This window comes from Silurus aristotelis, assembly GCF_946808225.1.
Source record: "Silurus aristotelis genome assembly, chromosome: 14".
Taxonomy (NCBI): domain Eukaryota; kingdom Metazoa; phylum Chordata; class Actinopteri; order Siluriformes; family Siluridae; genus Silurus; species Silurus aristotelis.
Genome location: NC_139587.1, coordinates 12724114 through 12748719, shown reverse-complemented (window position 1 = coordinate 12748719; position 24606 = coordinate 12724114). Strand labels below are relative to the sequence as shown.

The following is a 24606-nucleotide window of genomic DNA, read 5'->3' as shown; positions in this document are numbered from 1 at the left end:
TATGCATGTTGCTTAGTGGGACTTCTGGCATTCCAGGTCAGAGTGCAACTGTGATTCAATAGCCGTGTTAATGTCCAATGTTCTGTGTTGGACGTCTGATACCATGCATTTTAGTTTGTTGTTTTCAGAAGACAATATTTCAACAACTTCACTGAGGCATTTTTTAACAAACTCCCCTTCATTGTATGGCTTTTTTAGCCCGTGCAATGTTCCAAGCCAAATTCAATTTTCCAAGCCAAAATTAAAGCAAAATTTTTGGGAAAACTGTATCTTATTTTCTGGCTGACTTTTCAAAGTGACCAACTTGTGCTTGCGAAGTTCAGTCCCTTTTTGGAAATTCCTGGTCGATGTTAGCATAGAGTGAGCTGAAGTGGCGCTGAAGATTTGAAAGCTTTGAAATGCACTAATGACGCCTGACATATAAGGCAGAATGACTTGCTATTAGGTTTAACAAAAAAATATAAACTCCCCCACTCTGTTAAAAACGTCGTGTTCATCTTTATATTTTTGTTTTGCTGTGCATTTTTCCCTGCCATTTTGAGAGCGAACTTGACACAAATTGTTGACTTTAAAGTTAAGTAAACAATTTGAAAATCGAAGTTTGTGTTTGTGTTTTTTTTTAATGTGCGTGTTTGCTTCGCTTGAGTTCAAAACACAAACACAAACTTTGATTTGAACGTAAGACATGAAACCAGCCAAAGAGCTGTGGATTGGCCACACCTGGTGTAGAACCATCTCAAGGATGATCAGAAGAAATGGATAGCACCTGAGTTAAATATATGAGTGTCACAGCAAAGGGTCTGAATACTCAGGACCATGTGATATTTCAGTTTTTCTTTTTTAATAAATCTGCAAAAATTTCAACAATTCTGGATTTTCTTTCAATATGGGGTACTATGTGTACATTAATGAGGAAAAGAAATGAATTTAAATGATTTTAGCAAATGGCTGCAATATAACAAAAAGTGAAAAATTTAAGGGGGTCTGAATGCTTTCTGTAGCCACTGTGTTGGTATATACTGTGTATATATATATATATATATACACACACACACACACACAATATTTATTGATACATATTTGAGTTATTTTGACAACAGAAGTTGACTTAACTTTAAAGTTCAAATGAAAATTGTAAATCTTTTAACACATGAGCATGTGCAGTATTATTCAACCCCCAGCTTCCGTACCTTGTGGAGCGCCCTTTAGTTTTTATAACTTCTAACAAACGTTTTCGATAAGTGCTGACAAGCTTCTTACACCTCTCGATTGGAATCTCTGGAATCACTGATCACTAAATCAGTGATGTTTGACGGCTTCCGTGCTGCAACTGCCTTCTTCAAATCCCACCAAAGATTTTCAATTGGATTTAAATCTGGTGACTAAGAAGGCCACTCCAGGACACTCCAGCATCTTATCCCCAACCAAGCTTTAGTTGACTTGGAGGTGTCCTTGGGATCATTGTCTTGCTGGAAGATCCAATGATTACCAAGGTTTAATTTGTCAACAGAAGGCATCACGTTCTTTTTCAAAATGACCTGGTATTTCTGGGAATCCATGATGCCAGGTACACAATCAAGATTGCCAGTTACTGCTGCAGAAAAACAGCCCCACATAATTATTGACCCACCTCCATGCTTTACTGTGGGGATTGTATTCTTCTGGTCATAAGCCTGACCTTTTGCACGCCAGACATACCGTTGGTCCATATGTCCAAAAAGTTCCAGTTTGGTTTTATCAGTCCATAGAACTGTCTCCCAGAACTCTGTAGTTTTATCCAAATTCCTCATGGCATATTCTAGTCGACTCCCATGTTCCTTGAGGGCAAGAGTGGAGTGCGTCTTGGGGTCCGACCATGAAGTCCTTGATTATTCAGTGCAGGTCTTATAGTTGCCACTGAAGCACTTGTACCAGCCTTCATCATATCATCCTGTAGCTGTCTTGCAGTCACACAGGGGTTTTTCTTAGCTGTCCTGACTAAGTTGCTAAGGGCCCTTGATAAAATTGTGAGCTTTCTTCCATGGCCAGGCAGGTTTGCAGCTGTTCCATAAGTTTTAAACTTCCTTATAATGCTCCCGAAGGTGTCTCTTGGAATGTTAAATCTTTTGAAAATCTTCTTATACCCAAGGCCCTTCAGATGTGATGAAATAATCTCCTCTCTCAGCTTTTGTGAAAGCTCCTTTGTCTTTCCCATGATTACAACTCACCTTGAACACCTTCATGGTCGTGGTTTATATATGCATCACAACTGAAGCAAATGAAGGATCGTTATAGAGTTCCCAAAGGCTTAAAGATGTTTCAGCTCCACTTCAGGCCATAAAAACTGTCAGAAAGCTTTAAAAACAACAATATTATATAGGGGTTGAATAATTGTGACATGGCGATCTTAACAAAATATACTGTTACACACAAATACTACATCATACATTTTCTGTGTTGATTTTATGTATCACTAAACTCATTAAGAAGCCATCCAATGCAGAATCCTGCACTTTGAAAAGATTTTTATTTATAAATCCTTAAAACTTTTTAGGGGTTGAATATTTCTGATTGCATGTGTGTGTGTGTGTGTGTGTGTGTGTGTGTGTGTGTGTGTGTGTATATATATATATATATATATATATATATATATATATATATATATATATATATATATATAAACATTTGCCAATATAGTGTATATACAAGGTGGTATCAAAAAGTTCAGAGACTAGCTCTGTTTACAAGAAAGTATTTATTTATCTATTACACACTATCACCTTAAAAATAGTCAAATTGCACAGCAGTACAGCGCTCCCAGCATTCCTGGAATATGTCATGGAAGTCTTCTTTTCGAAGCATGTAAAGCACCTTCTGCAATCTGTGCTGGATCTCTGCAGTGGTGTCAAAATAGTGACCTTTGAGCTGGTTCTTTATCTGTGGGAAGAGGGCAAAGTCCACAGGCAAGTAGGGTGGGTGGATAAACTCATGCACTCGGACCCGCCACCGTAATTCACTCAGCCGGTGTTTTGGATGGTGGAAATTAACCCCTCATGTCCAGCTTTTGGGTCCTTCCTTCCAGCCATCCCTGACACTATGGGAAGAAGGCAAGTTGGTGGAGGCAGTGTAATGTCAATGTTCTGCTAGGAAACCTTGGGTCCGGTCATCCATATGGATTAAAATTTAGAACATACCTAAGCATTGTAGCAGACCATGTACACTTTTTTTTATTGAAACCGTATTCCCTGATGGCTGTGGCCTCTTTTAGCAGGGTAATGCGCCCTACCACAAAGCAAAAATAGTTCAGGCATGGTTTGAGGAGCACAACAACAAGTTTGATGTATTGACTTGCCCTCCAAATTCCCCAGATCTCAATCGAATCGAGCATCTGTGAGATGTGCTGGACAAACAAGTCCAATCTATGGAGGCTCCACCTCACAATTCCCAGGATTTAAAGGATCTGCTGCTAACAACTTGGTGCCAAATACTACTTCAGACCCTTTAGGGGTCTAATGGAGTCCATGCCTTGACAGGTCAGGGCTGTTTTGGCAGCAAAATTGAGACCAATACAATAACAAACCGTGGTCATAATGGTTTGCCTAATTGGTGTATTCTGGGCTTTATGACAGTGTGGCCAGGTGGAAGCCTCTCCTCAGTGCAAAACCCATGGAAGCCCACATGGATTTTGCCAACATGCACCTAAAGAACTCTGACTGTGTGAAACAAGATTCTCTGGTCTGATAAAAACAAGATTGAACTGTTTAGTCACAATTCCAAAGATTATGTCTGGAGCAAATCAGGTACTGCTCATGACCTGCCCTAAACTATCCCAAAAGTGAAGCATGCTGGGATGTTTTTCTGAGGCAGGGACTTGGCAACTGGTTGGGGTTGTGGGAAAGCTGAAAGTAGCAGAGATACTCAATAATAACCACACACAGTTCCACAGCACACAGAACGTCAGTCTTCCTAAGGTTCACTTTCCTACATTACAGCAACCCTAAGCACATAGCCAAGACAACTAAGGAATGGCTTAGGGACAACTCTGTTAATGTCTTTGAGTGGCCCAGCCAGAGCCCTGCCTTAAACCCTATTGAACATCTTTGCAGAGACCTGAAAATGACTGTCCACTGATGTCCCCATCCAACTTGGCCAAGCTTGAGAGGATTTGCTATTACAAATGGCATGTTTGTGTGTGTGTGTGTGTGTGTGTGTGTGTGTGTGTAATCACTTTGCATAACAAAGAAAATGCCCCTACATTTTGGGCCAAAACCTGCCCTGCCCCCTAGACATTTCAAAAAGTATTTTTATCAGTGCACATTTCACAGCTCATTTCATTCTGTTTGTTTCATCAGCCAATGAGTTTGCATCCTCTCATCCAGCACAGCTTCCCTCCCCCATCATTCTCAATCCTAAAAGCCCAGCTCAATACCTCTTTCTGACTGCTTTTGTTCCTTTTGTCTTCATTTGCACAGGGGTTTAACCACAGAAGGCGTCATGGCCTTCAAACCTGAGATTTGAGATGACAGTGAGACACATGAATGAGTGCCATTATTATAGTAAACTCTCATCAGAGGGTACAATGGTATGGCAGAGATATAATGTATTCATATTATTTTGTGATAAGGAAAAGCAGTAATAAATCACATGGAATATTTGGGCAGATAAATGATAGCTAGATTATCTTTGTGTTAAACATTTGCACCTGCAAAAACTACAAGATTTTACATTGTTTGTCAATAGTTTTATGAAGCATGAACAGACAGAAAAGTTGCACATAACAAGAATAGATTTTTGAGATATACCAAACATATTGATCTCAGAATAAACCTGTTGTAAATAATGATTTGTTTTTAAATAGCATTGACACAAACCGGCAAAGTAAGGCTTCATTTATTTTAATAATAAATTGTAATGAACAGTTAATGAAAACAGCTCACATAGCTGCATCATGAGCTGAGCTTTCTTTGTGTGCCTGTTTATCTTTTTGCTTAGCATCCCCAGAGGGATGCATTTGTTTCGGTCATTATGCAGAAAAGTTAGATTTTGTTAATCACTGTACATGATCTCTTCATGCATCCAGAGGTTTGGGACCCACATTTAAACAGTGATATTTACTGGTTTCACTTCAGGTGAGTAACAGTTATTTACATCCTTTAGACAAAGAGCCTTATCCCAAGTCTTGCCAATGGACAAAAAGGTATAATTTGCAAACATCCGAATATGATAGAAATCACACTAGTGCTGTTTAAAACAGCAAATTGTTATATTCATCTAAAGGTCAAATGTGTTTTGCAGGTTCAGGCAAATTTTATTTGTTGAGAGAGTGGTCTAAATAGCTCTTTTGGTAACAAAGGTTGCAGACCCCTGCCCTAGGCAAGTGTTTGCTCTGCCTAAAAGCTGCCATTCTGAAAATGCTGTTTTGGCAGTGTTGTTTAGACTGAAAACATTTTAAATGAAAAATGTTGAATTAGATTGAAAGATATATATATTCGGCGTGAATACAGACACTGATATTTATTTTAATTATTATTATTATTTTCTTTTATTATTATTTTTTTTTATCATATGACAGTTATGTGACCAACATACAGATAATTACAGTGTTCATATTTTCTTTTTCCAAAAGTGGATAGTATGTCACAAAATTAAAAAAAGACACAAAATATACAAACCAAATTCCAAAAAAATTTTGTGTTGGGTGCTGTTTAAAATGTAAATAAAAACAAATCTCAATGATTTGCAAATTTTATAAACCCATATTTTGGACATAATATTTAAACTAAGGAAATGTAATATTTTAAGAAAGAAATAAGGAAATTTTTTAATTTGATAGCTGCAACACCTCAAAAAAGTTGAGACAGGGCCATGTTTACTAAGGCGTAGCATACTCTATACATCTGGGAACAGTCTGTATTTATCTGGGAACTGAGAAGAACAGATGCTGGAGTTTTGGGAGAGGAATGTTGTACTATCTGTGTCTGATAAAGGATTCTAGCTGCTCAACATGATGTTTCAAATATTTTCAAAAATATAATAGATGCAGCATGCAATTTAGCAATGTCTTACGATGTCAATAAAATATGCAAAAGAAAAGTTGGATGGAAGCATATGTTGCTTAAAACCTGCATATACCTTGCAGGATTTTTAATTGAACACTAAAAATAACTGGAAAGTCCCCTTATTCTTTGGTCGGGAGGACGCAGTGTCAATGGATTCCAAAAAGAATTGACAATTTTTATCCGTCTCACCACTGAACAGTTTTCCACTTTGCCTCAGTCCATTTTAAATTAGCTTTATCAAATAGATCACATTTCTGGATCATGTTCACATATTTATTATTCTTTGTGTGATAGAGATTTAGCCTGAATTTGTGAATGACACAGTGAACTATGTTAACAGCCAAGGATTTCTGGAGGTGTTCCTGAGCCCATGCAGTGATTTCTATTATAGATTCATGGTTGTTATGTCTTGTCTTGTATACACAGAAACATACAAAAATAATATGTAAAAAGTGGTATTGCACAACAGGGAGACCACCTGACTGTCCTTATATTTGGTGCTCTGCGGTATAAACTTCTTAAGGAGTGGGCAGAGAGTAGAACACAAGCAGAGCAAATATAATGATGTTCAGGAATATCTCTGTTCTCTATCATGTTTACATTGCTGACTCCCTTTGTCTCATCCACTTTAGCCATACTTCTTGCTCGTTGTTAGCTTCATTGGCTAGCCTACGTCGTTGGTGCATGATAGCCATAATGCACCAATGGTATGTTGAAAAAGCCACGCAATGACAAGAAATAGGTTGATGGACTGAAAACAACCTGCAATGTGAAAAAAATAAATATTGATCATGCCACCAAGTAGATTGGAACTAAGGTAACAAGCCTGGTTTTCAAATGTAAGAAGTAGAAAGTAGAGACATTTGTGTAAAAATGTTAAGGTTTTCTTAAAAAGTAAATAGTGAAGTAAAGTACGGAAACGAGAAAGATTTACTTAAGTACAGTAACAAAGTATTTGTACTTCATTACATCCCATCTGTAGTTTTGGATGACACAATTGCATATCAAAGTTTTAAATGGATTATAATGAGCATGAAAAAAAGTATATCAAGGCTACAGTTTATTAAACTTAATTAAACTGCCATTTTGTAATAGGGAGCTGCAATGTGGCTTCATTAAGAAGAAAGTGTGTAAGGCACAGCTATTGGTTAGGTTTTCTCAGATTCTTTTTCTGCTACATTGACTGGTACTGAACAGGGATGGACGGACGGACGGACGGACGGACAGACAGACAGACTGACTGACTTTATTCATCCCAGTTTTGCATCTGGTGAATTTGCAACTTTACCAGAAGTATCCACAAACTTATTAAATAAGGTGTGCTATAAATACTAGAAAATAAAGTTAAAAAGAGCAATAAACTCAAGTTTAAAATTACTGAGTGGTTTTTAACAGTCAGAGGAAGTCCTGTGCAAACCGAAGTGTCAAGGTGCACAGTGTACAGTGTGTAGTACAGTGAGGAATGTCAGCACTGATGGCATGGGGGAGGAATGACCTCCTCAATCTGTCATTGAAGCAGGGCAGTGATGGCAGTCTTTTACTGAAGCTATTCCTCTGTCTGGAGATTATTCTTTTAAGTGGATACAGTGGACTGTCCATGATTGACAGGAGACTGCTCAGTGCCCATCTCTCTGCCACTGATGTCAGGCTGTCTAACTCTGAGCCCACAATCAAGCCCGCCTTCCTCACCAGGTGCCTCTTAAAGCACTTCATCACGATGAGTGTGAGTGCGACGGGACAATGATTATTGAGGAAGGAGACTGTAGACGTCTTTGGCAGGTGAACAATGGCCGTCGTCTTGAGGCCGAATAGCTTGTTGGAGTCTGATGTAGTCAAATTTTTCAGGGAGCAGACATTTGCCAGCAGGATTGATGGTAAAGCAGGCTGCCTAGGGTTAGGTTTTAGCCTAGCACTAGTTTCTTTTCTGTGCTTCTGCAGCGCTTTTGATTCCCCCTCTTCCGTCTATCCACCGCAGGCCATGCCTCAAGGCATGCTGAGGTCACATAGCTTCTGCCACAGATCATCGTTGTCGGGGTTGTTTCTGTGTTTCTGAAGAGTTTGGCGATTGTACACAAGGACACTGGTTGCTCCGATGTCTATGTTGCGTATGGCGGGCTACAAAGTAAAAGTAGCACCATTTTGGGTCCGGAGCGGCCACTGTGAGCTACTGCCACGCCACTATCTTGGATCAAGTATATAAAGAATACATACATAAAGCTGATCTGAAGGCAGTGCAGCATTAATGAATCATATTTGAAGGCTGGTATGCACCCAGCAATCCTAAAAGATGTCACTTACATTAATGTGACACATTTCATATTTAATGTAATGTTTTTACATTAGTTATTCAATTCAATTAAATTCTTTTTTATTTGTATAGCGCTTTTAACAATGAACATTGTCTCAAAGCAGCTTTACACAGATAATGTGGTGATTAAAAGTGAATATGTTTTTTATAAGTAAGTTGGTCCCTGATGAGCAAGCCGGTGGCGACTGTGGCAAGGAAAAATTTCCCGAGATGGCATAAGGAAGAAACCTTGAGAGGAACCAGACTCAAGAGGGAACCCATCCTCATCTGGGTTGCATCGAATGTCCATTTGTAGCAGATATACGATGTTGCAGGGTACAGTGATGATGATCAGAAGCGAAAAGTAGTCCTAAATCAGTGTAGGAGACTGTTGACATTAACTACAGTCCAATCCATCCTTAAAGCGCCTGTTCTTACTCCGGAATTTCATGGAACCACCCAAGGTTTTAATGAGAAACCATCCCAAGCTGCACAGAGTGGCCTCCAATCGAAGAGAACACTATCCAGAGGCAGGCCTGGATGAAGTGGGAGGATCCACGGAGGGAAGAGGGGCAGTAACTGTGGTCACTGGAGCCTCAGGAGCATGTTTAACGGCAAGACTCGCTATGGCAGCATAACTACAAGGGAGAACCAGAAGGTAACACAGATATGAGGGATCTCTGAGATAAGAGACGACCCACCACACCACCGTCAACGAACCTGAGTGAACGTGTGAATGTGAGGGGACGACAGCATACAAATATCCCAGTTCACCAAACACTCTATATCAGGGGTCGGCAACCCGCGGCTCCGGAGCCGCATGCGGCTCTTTCATCCCTCTTCTGTGGCTCCCTGTGGCTTTGGAAAATAAATAATGAGTATTTAATTAAAATTTATTTTATTTTAGTTCGCTAGTTTTTAAAATGTAATTCTAAATTTAAAGATTTTGTTGATCTTGTAAAATGTAAATAAAACGTGTTAAAGTTTTTTGTCACTCTTCATTTGCGTCACAACTGCTAATATGCGACACCCACCGGCATGCGACTTCTTAAACTTTGGTTGACGGCACACAGAAGAGGACGGCATTTTTGGTTTGCTGCCAGTGGATAATTTATGTTCGGTGTTCTTTTCATAAATACAAGAAGGACTCAAATAGACATTGAGTATTTTACTTGAAAGTAACCTAGTGTCTTTTTTTAAGGAGTTCAAAATTTTTTTGTTGCATGCAGAAATGTAATTTCATTCTCTCTGCAGTTCATTGATTTCATAAATGCAACACATTATGGTTTGATTATACATAGCATAAAGGCAAAAAAAACCTTTACATATAGTGTTATTTCAATTTAAATGTCAAAAGGGTTTTGTGGCTCCCAGTGTTTTCTTTTCTGTGGGAAATGGGTCCAAATGGCTCTTTGTGTGGTAAAGGTTGCCGACCCCTGCTCTATATCCATGCTCGCTCCATATCTGTGCCTTTACCTAAGAAAAAAATCTACTGATCAAAGGTATATTATATACTGATCCTGGTGATATTATTCACGTGAGCCTCAAAGGAAAGACTAGGGTCAATAATAACACTAAGGTCTTTGACAGCCGTACACGCTGAAACAGAAACACCAGCCAGAGATCCTACGTAATCGGAAAGTTTGCTTCTAGCTGAATGTGGTCCTAGTAAAAGTACTTCCATTTTTTCTGAATTTAGCAGAAAAAAGTTATTAAGCATCCACTGTCTAATGTCCTTTACACACTTATCAACATTGTTCAGCTGATCTCTCTCATGTGGCTTTGCTGAAATATACAACTGTGTATCATCAGCATAGCAATGGAAGCGAATACCATGTTTATGTATAATTTCACCAAGAGGCAGCATATATAAAGAGAAAAGCAATGGGCCTTGAGACAGATCCTTGAGGAACACCAAACTTTACCTCAGAGAGTGTGGAGAACTCACCATTTACATCAACAAACTAATAGCGATCAGTCAAATAAGACCTGAGCCAAGAGAGCTGTTCCCTTTATTCCAACAACATTCTCAAGTCTAGCAAGCAGTATAGTGTGATCAATGGTGTCAAAAGCTGCACTAAGGTCGAGCAAAACAACCTTAACTAGCGCCATCTCTGTGCTATGATGAGGCCTAAAGATGTGAGCATAACTGCTGTGATACAACTTTTTCTAACATTTTGGATATAAAGGGGAGATTTGATATTGGCCTGTAGTTGGACAACTGACATGGGTCAAGGTCAGGTTTCTCAATTAGGGGGTGGATAACTAACAGTTTGAAGGATTTAGGAACATAACCCGTGCTTGTGGAAGAGTTTTTATTATTTTTAAAACAGGTTCAATTACCTCTGGAATTATCTGTTTGTGGAAACTTGTAGGCAAGGGATCGAGAATGCAGGTTGATGATTTTCATGAGGAAATTAATAAAATTAAGTCATTCTCATGAATAGGAGTAAAGCTTTGTAATTAATTGTCTGTTATAATTACACTGCTATCTATAGGGTTACTTGTAAAATAATTTGTATTTATATTAACTCTGGATTTCTTGCCTGATGTTTTCAACTTTATTATTAAAAAAGTTAATGAATGTTAACATGGTGTGCATGTTAGTGCAGTGCTTTTATTTCCTGTTAATTTTGCTACCATGCTGAATAAAAATCTAGGATTTTGCTTGTTATTGTTTATAAGGGTGGAGAAATATGCTGATCTAGCAGCATTAAGAGATTTTCTATAATTTAGGAGGCTCTCCTTCCATGCTATTTGAAATACTGTTCATTTTGTTTGGCGCCATTTACGTTCTAATTTTCGAGGGGTCTGTTTTAAGGTGCACGTATGATCATTATACCACTGTGCTAATTTTTTCTCCCTGATCATTTTGGTCTTAAAGGGGAGCTACATCATCTATAGTGTAACGTAACGTTGATTCTAGGTATTCAGTGGCCCAGTCAAGCTCTGCGGGGTCAGACCGAGATATATTTAATATTGTAATTTCTGGAAGATTATTGATAAAACGCGCTGCTGTAGCTGACGTGAAAGTACGCTTAACACAGTAACGTGGTGAGGTAGAAATGCAATGACTGAGGCAGATTTTAAAAGAGATGAGATAATGGTCTGAAATAGCTTCAGACTGTGGAATTATGACTAAGTTTTTTATTTTTAATCCAAATGTTAACAACAAATCAAGAGTGTGTCCACCACTATGAGTGGACATTCTATAACATTCTGATTAATTCCAACTGAATCTAGAATGGACACAACTGCTGCAGTCTTCCTGATTATCAAAATGAATATTAAAGTCACCAATAATGAATGCTTTGTCTAAAGAAGTAGCTAAATTTGTGATTAAACCTGCACATTCTATGAGAAAATAAGAGTAGACCCTGAAGGTCTATAAATAATAATTAGTGGAATTGACTGACTGGACCTGCTTTTGGACACTGAATATTTTATGTTGGTGTAAAGAACTTCAAATGTTTTACATTTGTGTTTAGTCTTTTGTGTGATGCTTAGATTGCTCTGCCATTTAGACGGGGTTGGTTAGTTATGATAGTGGATGGCTAAATTTGTATTTAGGAATGAGAAATACAAGGTCAAGTTGTGGTCACCTGTAAGAAAACTGATACCATACCATTTATTGCCGAATAGACCTAAATGTTTTTAGACATGCCTCCACATTAAGTTTTGTAATAAAATGACAATGTGCTAACTTCTTATTCATTCATTCATTTTCTCCCGCTTATCCGTAATTCGGGTCGCGGGGGCAGCAGTCTAAGCAGGCCCCCGCCTTCGACTGCTGCCCAATCCTCACAGCACCGTCCCTTACGGTCCCTCCTGCAGGTGGTGAGCCCACAGGAATGCTAACTTCTTAAATTCTAGTAAATATATTTTTTGTATGCTTAAATGAGTATGGCATTGTGTATTGCAATATTAATTGTATTTGAATAGTATAGCATAGATTATGGTAGTTTAGTAATGGTTACTTGTCAATCATAAATGTGTGTCCTGTTGTTAATGAAATTAACACAAATCTTGGTATTTTTATTAGTGATATTGTATGGAACCCTGGTTGTAAGTAACAGTCACATGTATGCATGTGTACATGGGCTTATCAAAATTGGTTTCTGTTTTCTGGAAACTGTTTTCGATTCAATACGTTTTATTTGTATAGTGCTTTTAACAATGGAGCTTTATACAGATAATGCAGTAATAAAGAATGAATAAGATTGTTCCTTATAATTGTAAACTTGCCGGTGGCAAATGTGGCAAGGAAAAGCTCAATTAAATGGCATAAGGAAGAAACCTTAAGAGAAACCAGAACTAAGAGGGAATCCATCCTTATCTGAATGTCTATTTATTACAGATTAAATGTTGTAAAGGTGTGCGGTGATACGTGATCAAATGCAACCTGTAGTCCTGAGACATTGTAGCAGACTGTCAACATTAAGGACAATCCAAATCCATCCTCAAACCTCCTGTTTTACTCTGTAATTTCATGGATCCCCAGGACATTGATGCAAAACCATCTGCACAGAGTGGCCTCTAATCAGAGAGAACTAAAAGGGAAAGCCACACCACTGTCAACAAGCCTGTGTGAATGTGTAAGAGTGGGGAGACAAAAACAAACTAAACATTATATATCCATAATCTCTCCGGTCTGCTCCTGTACATAAATAAACCAAGTCTTGACTAACTAAGTGTGTTCTCAGCCTAGACATAAACACTGAGACTGTGACTAAGTCCTGAACTCTAATTGAAAGGCTGTACCATAATTCTAGGGCTTTGTAAAAGATCTACCCCCTGTTGTAGTCTTGATTATTTGAGGTACCAACAAATAGCCTGCACCTTTTGTCTAAGTAGGTATGGGGGATCATAATGTTACAGAAGTTTGTTCAGATACTGTGGCACAAGACCTTTCAGTGCTTTATACATCAGTAATAGTATTTTGTAATCAATATAAGATTTAATTGGGAGGCAGTGTAGACTGATCAAAACAGGGAAGATGTGGTTATATTTCCTGGTTCTGGTAAGGACTCTTGCTGCTGCATTCTAGACAAACTGAAGCTTAACTTGTAGTGACATCATGTTTTTAATGTTTAAAGTGTAAGAAGGCTATTCTGGTAATTTTATTCACAACCTCAAAAGAAAGACTAGTGTCAATAAAGTAAAAAGGTCTTTTTACTGCTGCATATTATTAGACAGAATAACCATGCACAGATATTCTGTAATCAAAAAGCTTACTTGTAACTACATGAGGTGCAAGTAAAAAGTCTTATCAGAATTTAGTAGTAAGTAGTTAACAAGAATCCATTGTCTAATTTTCTCTACACATTCCTCAACATTTTTAAAATGTCTCCTATCTTTCTTTGCAGAAACAAACTCTGTATGGTCATATTAACAATAGAAGCTAATTCAAATAAAATGTTTGAGTTTTCATAATATTATAGCATAGAAAAAGAAAACAAGCGGTGGGCCAAAGACAGATTCTTGCAGAGCACCAAACTGTAAATAAGTCAAGTCTATTTCTATGGTCCGTTTCACAATGGACATTGTCTCAAAGCAGCTTTACAGAATTTAAGAGCTAAGATAAACGATATATCCCTGATGAGCAATCAATGGCGACTGTGGCAAGGAAAAACTCCCTTAAGTGTTTTGAGGAAAAAACCTTGAGAGGAACCGGATTTAAAAGTGGACCCCATTGTCATTTGGGTAATATCAAGAGTGTGATTATAGTCTTTAAAACAATACAGAACACTGGAGAGTAATAACTAACAAGAGCACCAGAATATAAGATTCAGCTCATAAAATAGCTCAACATTTGCAATAATCCAACACCTGCTTCTAAATGCCAGAGCCTTTGAACACTCAAAGAGGTCCAATGTCCAAACTCCACATGAGGTGTTATCAAAATGGTGCTGGTATATCTCTAGATGGATTGGGATGTTTGCGGAGTCGGCATCTACTACCTTAAAAGTCCAACCAGAAGCCGTTGATGCCGCTAAGGTGCGTGCGCTGCTAAAGAGACTCCAGAGACTCAGCCTTCAGAGCAGGGGACAAGATGGCTTTAAGATGGCAAGGGCCAAACTGTCCCATGAACAGCATTGTGCTGAACGACTTCTATGCCCAGTTCGAGGTGCAGAAGAACATGGCGGTGAGGAAGACCACCCCTCCTCCCAGTGAGCAGGTGCTTTGTCTAACCAAAGCTGAAGTGAGGAAAACTATGCAGAGTTAACCCACAGAAGTCTGCTGGACCAGACAACCTTCCTGGCAGAATGCTCAGGGAATGTGCAGAACAGCTAGCCAATGTCTTTACCGACATCTTCAATATCTCCCTGAGCAGCACTGTTGTTCTTATGTGCCTCAAGAAGAAGAAGTATACAGTCTCCTGCCTCAATGACAATCGTCCTGTCACACTCACACTCATGGTGATTAAGTGCTTCGAGAGGCTCGTCATGAGGCACATCAAGACCCAGCTTCCACCCTCACTGGACCCCATGCAGGTCACGTATCGTCTAAACCGTTCCATGGACGATGCTATCCCCACGACCCTTCATCTGGCTTTCACCCACCTAGACAATAAGAACTCATATGTACAAATACTGTTCATAGACTTCAGCTCAGCATCTGATCGAGAACTGGAGCCTACTGGGTGAGGAACACCTCCCTCTATAACTGGATCCTGGACTTCCTGACTAGGAGACCTCAGTCAGTCCAGTTAGCTGCCTGGTGTATAGCCAACAACCTGCCTCTAAACATTGACAAAACTAAAGAGATGGTTGTTGACTTAAGGGGGAACAGAGTGACCATTTTCCACTGATCATCGATGGATCCTCCATAGAGATCATCAAGAGCACCAAATTCTTTGGTGTTCATCTGGCAGAGAACTTCACTTGGTCACTCAACACCAGCTCTTTTGCCAAGAAAGCCCAGCAGTGTGTCTACCTGCGCCTCTATCCTGACCACCATTGAGAGCATCCTGAGCAGCTGCATCACTGTCTGGTTTGGGAACTGCACTGTCTCAGATTGCAAGACCCTACATAGGAGTGAGGACAGCTGAGAAGATCATCAGAGTCTCTCTCCGCTCTATCACGGACGTTTACACCACACACTGCATCCACAAAGCCAAGAGCATTGTGGATGACCCCACACACACTTTTCACCCTCCTGCCAACAGGAAATCACTTTCGAAGCATTCAGGCCACCACATCCAGACTGTGCAACAGTTTCTTCCCCCAAGCGATCAAGATTCTCAACACAGAACTTAACTGAAACTCACGCACACACTCAACTGTGTGGCTGAACTGTGTTACTGATCTGTACAACCTGGACTCAACACACACTCGTACTTACTTCACATGTCCATGTCTTCAGTACCACCCATATTATATTAACTCATTATTACAAACTGTTTTACATGCTGTTTGCATGCTGTTTTTGCTAATTTTTTTGACTGCTGCTATTGTTGTATTGCACAAACCCTTTTGTTTACATTTTGTTAATGACAAGGAACACTCCTGTACTCAGTTCTCTCTGCACACTGCACTGTATAATATACAGTTGGTTTACTGGCGGCACTATTTTATTTATGTTTTGTGTATTTGTCCTACACTGTCTTGTGTTGTCTTACACTGTATTGTGTTGTCTTTGCACTGTTTAATTGTACACGATGCACTTTTTTGTGGCGAGGGCACTTACTAGTCCGTAGTTCTGTGTTTTCTTTTATGTAGCTGTATGTTGTTAAAGGTAGCACTAGGGTTCTGGAGGAACATTGCCTCATTTCCCTGTGTACTGCAACAGCTATATATGTTTGAAATGACAATAAATGCTTCTTGACTTGAATTGACCTCCACCTTGAACCAGTCTGTCATTCCTACTTCACACTTCAATGTTGTCACACTGTCCTGCCCCACCCCCATACTTCTCTGCCACACCTGACTTCCTCATACAATATAAATCTTACATTTCATTAATGTAATTCTTACATAGGTATGAGCATTATTGCTGTGCTATAAACTTTTCTATGATCTTGGAGTTAAAGGGGAGGTTTGATAACTGACAATTTCAACAATTATATAACCAGTGTTAAGGGAAGAGTTTATTATTTTTAGAACAGATTTATTAAACGGGTTTGATTACTTCTGGAATTATCTGTTTGTAGAAACATTTATGAACATTATCTAGAATACAAGCTGATGACTTTTATGTGGAAATAAGTAAAATGACAAAAACATCATGTGATTCAAAGAAAAAGTGTGAGAGGGCTGTTAATGCTTTTTAGAAAGATGTATTTTAAAACTGCACCAAAGAGGGACTATGAAGGACTTCTGCTCGCTTCATCCCAGCCTGCCTCTGGATGGTCTTCTCATGGAATGGAGGCCACTCTGTGCAGCCAGGGATGGTTTTCTATTAACAGCCTGGGGATCCATGAAATTATGCAGTAACAACAGGAGCTTTGAGGATGGATTTGGACTGTACTTAATGTGAACATTCTGCTATACTGACTCAGGACTACAGTTTGCATTTAATATTCACTGCACACCTAAACATCTTTTTAGCTGTAATAAATTGACATTCTGTGTCACCCAGATGAGAACGGGTTCCCTCTTGAGTCTGATACCTCTGAAGGTTTCTTCCTATTGCCCTCTCAGGAATTTTTTCTTACCTCAGTGGCCACTGGCCTGATCATTAGGGACAAACTTACACTTATAAAGAACAATTTTATTAATTGTTTTTAAACACATTATCTGTGTAAAGCTGCTTTAAAAAAATGTCCATTGTTAAAAGTGCTATAGCAATAAAAATGAATTGAATTGAGGTGACAAAGATATTGTGCTTTGGCAGGAGTTATACTGTAGCTAGTCATTTCTGCTATATGGCACTGACTTTTGGTGGCAAGAACCCTTTTAAACCATGACTGGTGTGTGTTCATCAGGCCTGAGCTAATGTCATTCCCTTGAGCCAACCTTGGCCCAAAGCCTAAAATTTTACTGACTTGTTTTTTTCACATCTGTATTGTGCTATTAATGTGAGCAAACAGTGTCTGAGCATATGTGACAGAATTTCATGTGTATCACTCTATTCTGCTACTTTACTATACATTTTAAAATCACTTTAGATTTTCCAATAAAAACTGTAGGTAAAAACTATTTGTAAGTAGGTTCTCATAACTGTTACATACAATTCTTGAATTATTAAGAATAGTTTATATGACATTCATTTAAATTTTTGCAACGATTACAAACCTTTGCACTCTTTATTGGCTTTTTTATGAAGGTGCAAAACATAACATACTAAAAAAAAACTTTACAGATAATAGAACTTTACAGATAAGATTGAGAGAAAAAGCACTTCTGTGTGCATATAGAAGTATCTTTTACTTTTATATCTTTTTTTCACATACATCATTTTAAAGTGTTTGTTCTCCATCTTTCCATCTGCAATAATAATGTATAACCCAAATTCCAAAAAAGTTGGAATGCTGTGTAAAATGTAAATAAAATTAGAATGTAATGATTTGCAAATCTTGTAAACACATATTTATTCACAATTGAGCATAAAATTATTTTAAATGTACCATTTTAATAAAAAAAATCCTGGGACCACAGGAGGATCTGCCATGCCAGCCTGTATAGGGGTGAGATTGGAGACCCCCCGAGTGGTTGATGTTCGACCACTCGGGGGTTGAACATCACTCGGGGGTGTGTTGTCTGTATGGACTAGCACATGACGATCCCTCAGGTCTGGGAGGACCACTCCTCACCCCGTGAGGGATGCATCCATTGTTAGCATTAAGCTAAGACCACAGAGATTTCTAAAGAGATTCCCAATATCCTTTAATAATATGTACTGTCAATGATGTGATATTTAAAATCTTTACTATTTTAAGTTGAGGAACATTATTTTGAAATAATTAGATATACAAACCCGATTACAAAAAAGTTGGGACACTGAACAAATTGTGAATAAAAACAGAATGCAATGATGTGTAAGTTTCAAATTTCAATATTTTATTCAGAATTCAACATAATGACATATCAAATGTTAAAACTGAGAAAATATATAATTTTAAGGGAAGAATTAATTGATTTAAAATTTCATGGCATCAAAACATCTCAAAAAAGTTGGGACAAGGCCATGTTTACCACTGTGTGGCATCCCCTTTTCTTTTTATAACAGTCTGCAAACATCTGGGGACTGAGGAGACAAGTTGCTCAAGTTTATGAATAGGAATGTTGTCCCATTCTTGTATAATACAGGCTTTTAGTTGCTCAACTGTCTTAGGTCTTTTTTTTCGCATCTTCCTCTTTATGATGAGCCACATTTTTTCTATGGGTGAAAGATCTGGACTGCAGGCTGGCCATTTCAGTACCTGGATCCTTCTTCTATGCAGCCATTATGTTGTAATTGATGCAGTATTTGGTCTGGCATTGTCATGTTGGAAAATGCAAGGTCTTCCCTGAAAGAGAGAACGTCTGGATCGAAGCATATGTTGTTCTAGAACTTGGATATACCTTTTAGCATTGATGGTGCCTTTCCAGATGTGTGAGCTGCCCATGCCACACGCACTCATGCAACCCTATACCAGAGATGCAGGCTTCTGAACTGAGCGCTGATAACAACTTGGGTTGTCTTTGTCCTCTTTAGTCCGGATGACATGGTGTCCCAGTTTTCCAAAAAGAACTTCACATTTTGATTTGTCTGACCACAGAACAGTTTTCCACAGTCCATTTTAAATGAGCCTTGGCCCAAAAAAAAAAACCTGCGCTTCTGGAACATGTATAGATATGGCTTCTTTTTTGACCTATAGAGTTTAAGCTGGCAACGGCGAATGGCACGGTGGATTGTGTTCACCGACAATGTTTTCTGAAAGTATTTCTGAGCCCATGTTGTGATTTCCATTACAGTAGCATTCCTGTATGTGATGCAGTGCCGTCTAAGGGCCCGAAGATCACGGGCATCCAGTATGGTTTCCGGCCTTGACCCTTACGCACAAAGATTGTTCCATATTCTCTGATTCTTTAAATTATATTCTGCACTGTTGATGATGATAACATCAATCTCTGCAATTTTTCTTTGAAAAACTCCTTTTTGATATTGTTCCACTATTTTTATATAATATATTTTATATTTGTATACTCTTTTTTTATACCCAATCATGTTGCCAATTGACCTAATAAGTTGCAAATTGGTCTTCCAGCTGTTCCTTATATGTAAATTTAACTTTTCCGGCCTCTTATTGCTACCTGTCCCAACTTTTTTGGAATGTGTAGCTTTCATAAAATCCAAAATGAGCCAATATTTGGCATTTCAAAATGTCTCACTTTCAACATTTCATATGTTATCTATATTCTATTGTGAATAAAATATAGGTTCATGAGGTTTGTAAATTATTGCATTCCTTTTTTATTTACAATTTGTTGTGTCCTAATTTTTTTGGAATCGAGTTTGTAAATTATATATACATTATATTATACAATAAATAGATATACATTAAATTGCCAATGGTTTGGGGACACCTGGTCATTTAGTATGGTATGTGCTTTTTGAGCATCGCATTCCAAATTAGTCTTAATTTATAATTCCCTCCATTATTCTAGGAAAATGTTCCACTAGATTTTGGAGTGTGCTTGTAGGGATTTGTGCTTATTTAGACACAAGGGTGTTAGTAAAGTCAGGTACTGATGTAGGTACGGTGAGAAGGCCTTGGTGCAGTCAGCATTCAACTGCATCCTAAAGGTGTTCGATAGTCGAGTCGTCAAGTTTATTTCTATAGCGCTTTTCACAACAGACATTGTCTCAAAGCAGCTTTACAGAATTTTAAGAGTTAAGGTGAATGGTGTGCATTTATCCCTGATGAGCAAGCCATGGTGACTGTGGCTAGGAAAAACTTCCTTAGATGTTATGAGAAAGAAACGTTGAGAGGAACCAGACTCAATAGGGCAACCCCTCCTTATTTGGGAGACATTAAGAGTGTGATTATAAATCTTTAAATAATACAGAACACTGGAGAGTGAGAACTAACATGGGCGCTGGAATGTAAGATTATGAGTAATGTTCTTTCCACAGTATTTTACAGTAATTTGTGGTTATAAAACTAGGAGCTACTGAGCAACTCATAAAATAGCTCAACATTTGCGATAATCATAGATCAAACACCAGCTTCTCCATGCCAGAGCCTTTAAACACTCAAGGAGATCCAATGTCAAAACTCCACATGAAGTGGGATCCAACTCGCGCTGGTACATCTCTAGATGGTTCGGGATGTTTGCGGGTGTCGGCATCTACTTCTTTAAAGGTCCACAATTTTCATGAGTTGGGACGTGACTGGGGCTGGAGCAACCTCAGGATGCCTCGGGATGGGTAGAGAAAGAGAAGTGGTGGAGAAGAATTAGTGTAGCTGTTGTTCATGATAGTAACAGCACAAGTTGATAATGTGCATGTGATCAGGTGAACTGGAGCACAATGTTATGATGTGATTTGTGTTATGTGTAGGCTTTGCTAAAAAGATAAGTTTTTAATCTGCACTTAAACTGGGAGAGTGTGTCTGAGACTGAACACAGCCAGGAAGACTATTTCAATGTTCTATGCTCTACCACCTTTAGTGGACTTTGTTATTTTAGGAACTACTAGAAGAAGGGAGTTTTGAGATCTCAGGGAGCTTGACGGATTGTAGCGTGTTAGAAAACTGGATAGATACATGGGAGCTAAACCATTTAGTGTTTTGTAAGTAAGTAGCAGTAGTTTGTAGTCGATTAACTTAACAGGTAGCCAGTGTAGGGATGATAAGATTGGGGTTATATGGTCATATTTTCTCGACCTTGTGAGAACTCTGGCTGCTGCATTCTGGACTAACTGTAGCTTGTTTATTAATGATGCAGGACAACCACCTAGTAATTACAATATTCAATAGTCTAGTCTGGAGGTCATGAATGCATGGACGAGCTTCTCTGCATAAGATATAGACAACATGTTTCTTAGCTTAGCAATATTTCTAACGTGGAAGAAGGCAGTTTTTGTAACATGGTTGATATGATTTTTAAAAGACAAGTTGCTGTCTAAAATAAAAGGTATTTTTCTGTTTTTCTGTTAAACTAGTAGTTACAGAAAATTTTTCCAAATGCAGGTTGAAATGATAGAGCTTCTGTTTACTGGGTTCTCTTTCAAACATTCGTTCGGTATCTCACTATGGGAATCGCCTCGGGCGTGACCAATCCTGGAAGCATCAATCACACCACGTCTGTCAGCTGACAGACCAATCACGACAGTGATGCGGGAGTCCCGCCTCCCTATATACACCGCTGCTGGCGGTCTCTGCCTCATTCTCGTTCTCTTCTCCATGAAGATCCTTTTAGGAAGCTATCCTCAGCAGATCCTCTGGGGGTGGTCGCTTAACTGTTCACAGACAGGCCGTTAAGGTACATCTCCGAGCGCGGCTGCTTCTTGAGGAGAATATCCACTGTCAGAGCGGATATTCCCTTCTGCTGTTTCTTTCCTTATTTTCTTTCACATCGCGTCAAACGAGTATTAGAATATCGTTCGAGACCCGTTTCGAGAAGCACGTCGTGGTGATCTCGTTGTTTCCTTTTTTTTCCGGTGACTGCACCACCATTATGGCGACTGCGAGTTTATCCGGGTGCACGGCGGGAAAAGTTCAATCCCGACCATGTGCATGCGGGTCTACGATCTCGGCAAAAGACTCTCATCCCCTGTGCATCGTGTGCTTAGGAGTTCGGCACGCTCAAACCGTGCTTGCTAACCCCGAGTGCTGCCCGCACTGCGCTCTTTTCCCGTCAAGGGTTCGGGAGCACCGCCTGCGAGTCGCGGCCGCGAATAAAGGGGACCCATGTCTCTCTCCGCTGCCCGCAGAGAGGGACGAAGCTGCTTCGCAAGCACAGTGCAGCTGGGGAGAGTTGATGGACGAGGTTTCTCCTGTCCTTCCTTCACTCTTCGAATCTAACTCTCTACTGGATAACAAGGGTGAGGGAAAGGAAGATGATGAGGTCGCTCATTTTTTGGAGGAAGATTTGGAGGACGACGAGGAGGATGCTATCCTTCCTCCTGATCTTCTCTCCAGGCCTGGGAGTGCTACGGGCCCTTCCCCCATGCCGGGTGAGCTGGACCTCGTGGAGGTGTGTAGGAGAGCAGCCAAGAAACTTTCCATCGAATGGCCCTCTCAGCAGGTGCATCAGGACGCTGAGAGGGATTTATATGATGGGAAGAGGCTGCCATCGCGCGCTTCCCCAGTTAAGCAGCTGATTCCTGCTGTACCGGCGTGTGTCACAGAAATGCGTCGTTTTTGGGACAAGCCCTTCTCGCATAGAGTGCCCGTTAATGGTTTCTCTAGACTGGAGGTGCATGATATGGAGGCTTTGGGAATGTACACCCCCCCCCCCCCCCCCCCCCGTAGAGCTGTCGGTGGCTAGCCACCTCCACCCAAATCGACGAGCTGCTCTATCCTCCTCCTCCCCTTCTCTGCCAGGACGTACAGAAAGGCTGTCCGCCTCCCTTTTCCAGAAGATCTACCGCTCCTCGGCCCTGGCGGTTAGAGCTCTGAATGCCACCTCAATGCTCACGGCTTACCAGGCAGAGCTCATGGAGGAAATGGGGAGGCAGATTGATGCTGGGTCACCAGATTCAGCCTTGTGGGAAGAAATCTGCGTCATTGCGGATCTCAACCTACATTCTTCTAGAGGAGCGGTCCAGAGCTGCGGCCGCAGCATGGGCCTCGCTGTGGTAGGCGAAAGAGCCCTGTGGTTGGGGTTGACGGGCTTATCGGAGAGGGAGAAGGTGGAGTTCCTTGATGCCCCGATAGAGCCGAAAGCCCTTTTCGGGGCTGCGGTGGCGAATATGCGCCAGCAATGCGACCTTCGCAAGAAGGATGGTGAAGCGTTTGAGGCATGCCTCCCAAGAAAGCCTCCTGCTCGCCCTCCCCAACCCGCACGTTCATATTTCGCCCCTGCGCCCAGGGAGAGAAAGCCTGGTTTCGGGGCCCCTAGGCAACCCCCACCCCAGCAGTCAATGCGCGGGGAGGCTCGCCAGAAACAGCCCCAGCCCAGGAAACAGACCTCTTTTGCAGCGGCAGCTGCTAGACATCGAAAGAGAGGTGGCAGCACTCTCTGAGTTTCTGTAGCACCCCTCGACTCATCTCAGGTGTCTTGTCCTCCCCCTCCAGCGAAAAGGCGTTGGGGAGCGTTTCAAAGACTGTGTTCGACGAACAAGATTTCTCCGGTTAGAGTGTTGGCACCAGTTCCCCCAGTGCCCGGAAAGTTACTTCTCCCCTCTCCACTCGCGGGGTTATGCAAGAGAGAGAGAGCAGAATGTTCCATGTTCGTTCAAAAATATTAAAGATTTGTTCTGTGCATCCAGGCAGTGGGCCGAGGGCACAGATGTGTGTAATAAAGGGAAAAGTTAAAAAATCCACACACAATAAAATAACTCGAATCAGAGTTGCAACCCCCGGCTCCGCCGCCAGATGGTGCCACCGCGCCGTCTGTAAGCGAGAGCCACAGAGGTCCGCTCTCTGCTCGCGCAGAGAGTTGGCGCGCATGCGCAGTTCATCATTGGGTGTATTCCACAATACAGCGGCGTGATTTGGTCGACAGCAGAGGTACCAGAGCAATCCGCTCAGGTTTTGGAGGACGAAATAACCTCCTTACTGAGCAATGGGGTAATTCGATTGGTGCCGGCGAGAAGACAGCCAGCTCGGCTTTTATTCCCGGTACTTTGTCGTTCCCAAGAAAGGGGGGGGGTCTCCGTCCCATTCTGGATTTACGGAACCTCAACGAACACCTCAGAAAGTACAAGTTCAAGATGCTCACATTGAAAGCTTTGTACAGTCTTATTCGTCCCAGAGACTGGTTTACGTCAGTGGATCTGAAGGACGCGTATTACCACATAAGCATTTATCCGGCACACAGGAAATTCCTACGCTTTGCCTAACAGGGCACAGCCTACGAATATTTGTCGGGCTAGCTCTAGCTCCGCGGATCTTTACCAAATGTGTCGAAGCTGCACTATCTCCGTTGAGAACGACAGGTTTAAGAGTGTCAGCGTATTTGGACGATCTCCTCCTCTGCGCTCCGTCACGGCAGCAAGCGGAGGTGGATACGGGTGTGCTTCTGTCTCACCTGACTGGCTTAGGTTTCAGAATAAACGAGACAAAAAGCTGCTTGGTGCCCACACAGGAAATAATATACCTGGGTCTCAGATTGAACTCAGACCTGTATCAGGCTTTTCTATCAGAAGAGCGCATCAGATCGATTTGCAGTTGTCTCTCTCTTTTCCAGA

At 40.5% G+C, this 24606-nt stretch overlaps 2 protein-coding genes across 5 annotated transcripts in view; both read left to right on the top strand.

Annotated features, from left to right (window-relative positions):
* pcdh19 (protocadherin 19) overlaps nt 1-24606 on the top strand; it is a 175837-nt gene that overhangs the window by 79773 nt on the left and 71458 nt on the right. The gene's annotated exons all lie outside the window — the stretch shown is intronic.
* On the top strand, nt 21898-23369 carry LOC310736699 (uncharacterized protein). Its single transcript, XM_083560466.1, has 2 exons — nt 21898-22653; nt 22729-23369. The coding sequence occupies exons 1-2, from the start codon at nt 21930-21932 to the stop codon at nt 22740-22742; spliced, it is 738 nt and encodes a 245-aa protein (XP_083416592.1). The 5' UTR covers nt 21898-21929; the 3' UTR covers nt 22743-23369.